Below are 4,543 nucleotides of genomic sequence, written 5' to 3'. Positions count from 1 at the left end.
GGGGGGGGGGGGGGCGATCGCCCCCCCTGTCGTCTCTAGAGAGTCGCCTGAAAGGTAGGCAATTTGCGCCACAAAACCCCTGTATGTAGGCAACCGACAGTGCATCGCCCCCCCTGTCAGCCGGACCTTAATCCGCCACTGGCTACTACCTTTGTTCCGCAGGTCGGCGTCCCCCGACAGGGCAGCTGCAGAAGCTCCGGCGGAGGTGCCCGACGAGGAAACCGCGGTGTCCGAGGTCGCCGCTGCTGAAGCTGCACCTGCCGACCAAGGTAGCGGCTCCGCCATCGCAGTTGACGACGACGTCGACAACGACGACGACGATGCCGACGACGACCACGTTGACGGCCGCGTTGCTTCCTCGGAAGGCGAACCGCCCGAGGACGCGTCTACAGACAGCAGGACGGCCGAAGAAATCCAGGAGGAGGAGGAAGAGATGGCGGCCATCGCCCAGGAGCTGCTCGACGGCCTGGAGGAGCGTCAGTTTGACGATCAGGATCACGACGAGGACAACGTTTGCGAGGGCGGCGATTTCAACAACAACAATCAACAGCAGCATCAGCAACCACAGCTGGCGAAAGGTGAGTCCAGTTTCACATCACCTTCCTCGATCCAGCTACCATCCAGCTGGACGCGAGAACGGTTCCATCCCAGAGACTCGAAGGACCCTTTTGTCCTCTGGTTGCACAAACGAGCCAACATCCTCGCTCGTCATTCTTCGGCGTTTCTGCAGTTCCTCGCGCCGCCGGGATTGAACTGGTTTATCCCTTCTTTATTCCCCCGTTTCTGGCCGCCCCCCTCCTGTACCCACTGTCTGATTCATTGGTTCGTCGGACGGAGGCAGCTCCTTTGGAGGTGTCTTCCGGAGACGTCCCTCCTCAGAGACGCGACCCAAAGACGGCCTCTGGGGACGTCTTCCGAAGATATCCTACGGAGACTGGGGATATCCTCCAAAGAAGTCCCTGCGGCCATATTATTTGGAGACGTCTTCCGGAGACGTCCTCCGGGGGATATCCTCTCGGGAAGTCTTCCGGAGTGGCCGAGTACTCCCCCTTGCGACGACTTCCGGCTGGACGCGTCCTCCGGAGACGTAGTCGGGAGCAGACGTCCTCTTGAGACGTCCTCCGGGGTCATCCTTCGGAGTCGTCCTCCTGAGACGTCTTCCTAAAACGTCCTCCAGAGACGCTCTGGCCGGAGACGCCCTCCGCCTCCGCGGGCCTCCGCGGCCCCTGCCCAATCCGATGAGGCGTTTCGCCGCGTCGCTCGGCTGCGCCGCCGCCGCTCTTCTCTTGTCTTTGTGTGGGAGAGAGACGCCAATTGCAAGGCGCGGACAATTCCCCTCCTGCTATTGACGTCGCGACCGCCCCCTCCCCCGCCCCCCTCAGGGGCAGTTGCAGCGGCTGCTGCTCGCCTGCCTCCGCGACGTGTCCCTGGCCGTCCGCGGTCGTCGTCGCCACCGCCGCTGCCGCTCAGGGAAACATAGCGATTGATTTCTCATCCGTCCCTGGGCCCTGGCCCGCGGGCCCCGCAACACGCGCGCGCGACTCCACCACCGCCACTCCGCGCTTCTTGTACTTTGTTACGTTTTCCGGCGCCATTCCGCATTCCTGGCGCGTCGCATCGCGGGGCCCCGCGGGAAAGAAACGGCCTTCAACAAAGGGAGAAAGGCTGGCGGGGGCGGCGATGAGCAGAATGGGAAAAAAGTTGTATTTATTTTAAAAGAAAAACAACATGTAAAACATAATGGCTGAAAAGTTGAATAATGTTCTAGAGCGCGCATCACCATCATCGTCCGCGAGCGCGAGGCACGTTCGAGGAGCCGCGCCGCCCGCGTCGCTGTCGGCGGCGGCGGCTTGTCAGGCTTTTCTAGGAAAATAAATACGGCCGACTTGACTTTTCCGCTCGGGGGGTTAACCACCGGGCAGGAGCGCGCTGACGGCATGGTAGGGTGCTCTCCTCCGGTCGAGGCCGCGGCGGCCCTTGGCGGCGGCCTGCAGGGGCAGCAGCTCGAGCCCGCGGAGCCCGGCCCCCCTGGAGCTGCGCGCCTCGCAGAGGTCAAGGTATCCGCGAGGGTAAACGCACCGCGTCCGCGCCGAGCCGCTCTCACAGCCGCCGCTTTAGTGTTTGAACGGACGAGCGCCGTCCTGTCCTCGGCCGCCGGGAGTGCCGCGCGCGGATCCTTGGGGAGCTTCTGCCGAGGCTTCTGCTATGCCGCCGCCGCGCGGCCGCGGACCGCGGCTCCGGGAAGCACTCGACGCCCCCCTCACTCCCCCGTCTCCAATCCCTGCCCGCCTGGCTACGCCACTGTTCTCTGAGATTCCACAACGCCCTTCAAGCAAGACAAGGCGAGTCGTGGCCATTTACCAATTTGTCCTCCACCAATTACAGTCCGAAATGGCAGTCCTGGGCTGGGCTGGGCGCAGTCGTGGCGCGGCGAGGCGCGGTGAGCCCCGTCTGGTCATCGCGCCGCCCGTCCTTTAGCAGCCCGCAGCCGTAAATGACTCAGAAAACATAAAAAGTGAACGTCACTCTCGGCGCTAGCGTGAAAATACACAGAATAAAGAGGGGGGAGGGGTGGTGGGGAGCAGGACACGACGGGCGCTGCCCTCGCCACCGGCAAAGAAAGATGAAACATATTTCTCTCGCTGAACGGATCACGTTATCATCGGAAATCATTCCGCCAAACCTGGGGGGATAATTTTTGTTGTTTGCGACGAAATCCCTGGCGCGCATGAGAAATGCAACGGAGGGGCCATTCCGTGCGGCATAAATGGACAAAGTTTGAGACAGGGTACCTCATACCTCTGACAGGATGAATGACTAGTGAGGATGAGCTGAACAGGGCTCAGCAGCGGAGAAGATTCGCGGTGCGGGAAGCGAGAGAGAGGTTAGGGGGCGGCCCTAGGCTGGGCAGGGCGGTGCGAGGGGAAAGAGGAGGGGAGGGGGGAGGGGGCGCTCAATCTCAGTTGCATTCATCACGCGGGCCAGACAGAGACCTCTCTAACGTGTCGAGGTCGATGGGTCATCACCTTGTACACACACGCACACACGCACGCAGGCACACCGGGCTGACCATAGATAGCGGGGCTATGCTCGCCGGTTCCGACTGCCTCCGCATGGCGCGGATGACGGGCGGGCGGCGCGACGCCTGGGTCCATTGATTTCAGAGTAAATGCAAAAAAGGATATCGCAGTCGAGTCGGGAACTGTCGCATGCGGCGATTAGCATCTCCTTTCTATACCGCCAGGTCGAGATGGAAACCGCAAATGAAGTAGTTTCTCGCACACCAGTCGATCGTATCGTATCTGCTCCTTAAACATTCGTTTCGGAATTCCTTTGGAATATTGACTATATGAGCCGAGGAGAATGTTTCACAATCCCCGCAAAAATGTAGACCACGAACATCTTGAGAGCGAGAATGCAAAAGCCGGTAATAGATTATCTAGTATCGCGTCTTTGCGATTTCCTCTCCTCTGAGTTATGGACAGAGGGTATGACCGTTTGGTGTGACAGCAAGTTTCTCATACCGCCCGCTGCTCATCGGCTGCTCATCGGCTGCTCAGCCCGGTGGCTGCCCCGGGGCGCTGCGGGCGCTGGTTGTGCGCTGGCTGTGGCTGGTTGTGGCGGCCGCGGTGGAAGCAGCCGCACTATGAATCAGCACGGCAGCCCCGCGCGGCACATGTTTACCGAAGGATTGATTGACTTAACCTACAAATCGGGGGGCCGAGGGCCGCGGGCGGGCAGCCCCGTGACCCGACCGCCAAGAGCGGAACGATCAGAAATCTTTGGAGTATGTTTGGTAAAAAAAAAGTCAATGATGCATGCAAAAATGAGGAATAATGTCATGGAATTGGAAGTCATAAAATCTGTCAAAATTAAGTAATTATGCGACATTTTGTCCCCGCTCGCCCTTTGCAGGGCATGTATGCTTGTTTTCTCACAACAAATGGCTGGTGAAGCCCGTCCACTCTCGTGGTGATACTGTGCCGCAACGTGTACGTGTCATTGTGTTGCCTACCTGAAAGGCGCCTTGGTGAACCTGACGGACGGACGGACCTGGATGCAGCGCAGTTGTTGTTATCGACTACGAATTGGGTTAGATTCTTAAGCCACCTGATTTACAATCGGTTCATCCCCCCCCCCCGCCTCCGTTTTCCCATTTTACTGTTTTCGAGTGCATTCCACTCTTAGACATTCGGTCTTGTGTCCTCCAAAAGGGCGTACGTTTCAACGGCGGTAATGGTTCAGGGGTTTCCAAAGGCTGACCCCCCGAGGTTGAAATACTTTTGGTCTCTCCGGTGGCGTCGTTGTTTGGCCCGCACATTACTTCACCCTGTGGTCCGTCGGGGCGCCGAGTGTGTCCCCTGCTGCCCCTCCCATACACGCACATGCTCGCGCGCGCGCACACACACACATTCACACAAATACACAAACACATACTCGGGTTTATTTTTCTCCCTCCGCAGAAAGATAAAGCCTTTGCACGCCGTTTGCACCCTTTTCCGCCTGGAATGTGTCCGCCCGTGGGTGGCCCCCTCCCCCCCCC

At 59.5% G+C, this 4,543-nt stretch overlaps 1 protein-coding gene across 1 annotated transcript in view; it reads left to right on the top strand.

Annotated features, from left to right (window-relative positions):
* Positions 1 to 4,543, top strand: part of LOC113203643 (nascent polypeptide-associated complex subunit alpha, muscle-specific form-like) — a 98,337-nt gene that overhangs the window by 12,604 nt on the left and 81,190 nt on the right. Inside the window, exon 5 of the mRNA XM_052267600.1 lies at positions 163 to 578. Coding sequence (XP_052123560.1) covers positions 163 to 578 — 416 coding nt within the window. The remainder of the gene's footprint in view (positions 1 to 162; positions 579 to 4,543) is intronic.

The sequence above is a fragment of the Frankliniella occidentalis genome, unplaced genomic scaffold (genome assembly GCF_000697945.3).
Source record: "Frankliniella occidentalis isolate FOCC.00 unplaced genomic scaffold, Focc_3.1 Scaffold4, whole genome shotgun sequence".
Classification (NCBI taxonomy): Eukaryota; Metazoa; Arthropoda; class Insecta; order Thysanoptera; family Thripidae; genus Frankliniella; species Frankliniella occidentalis.
This window is presented reverse-complemented; position numbering and strand designations above follow the sequence as displayed.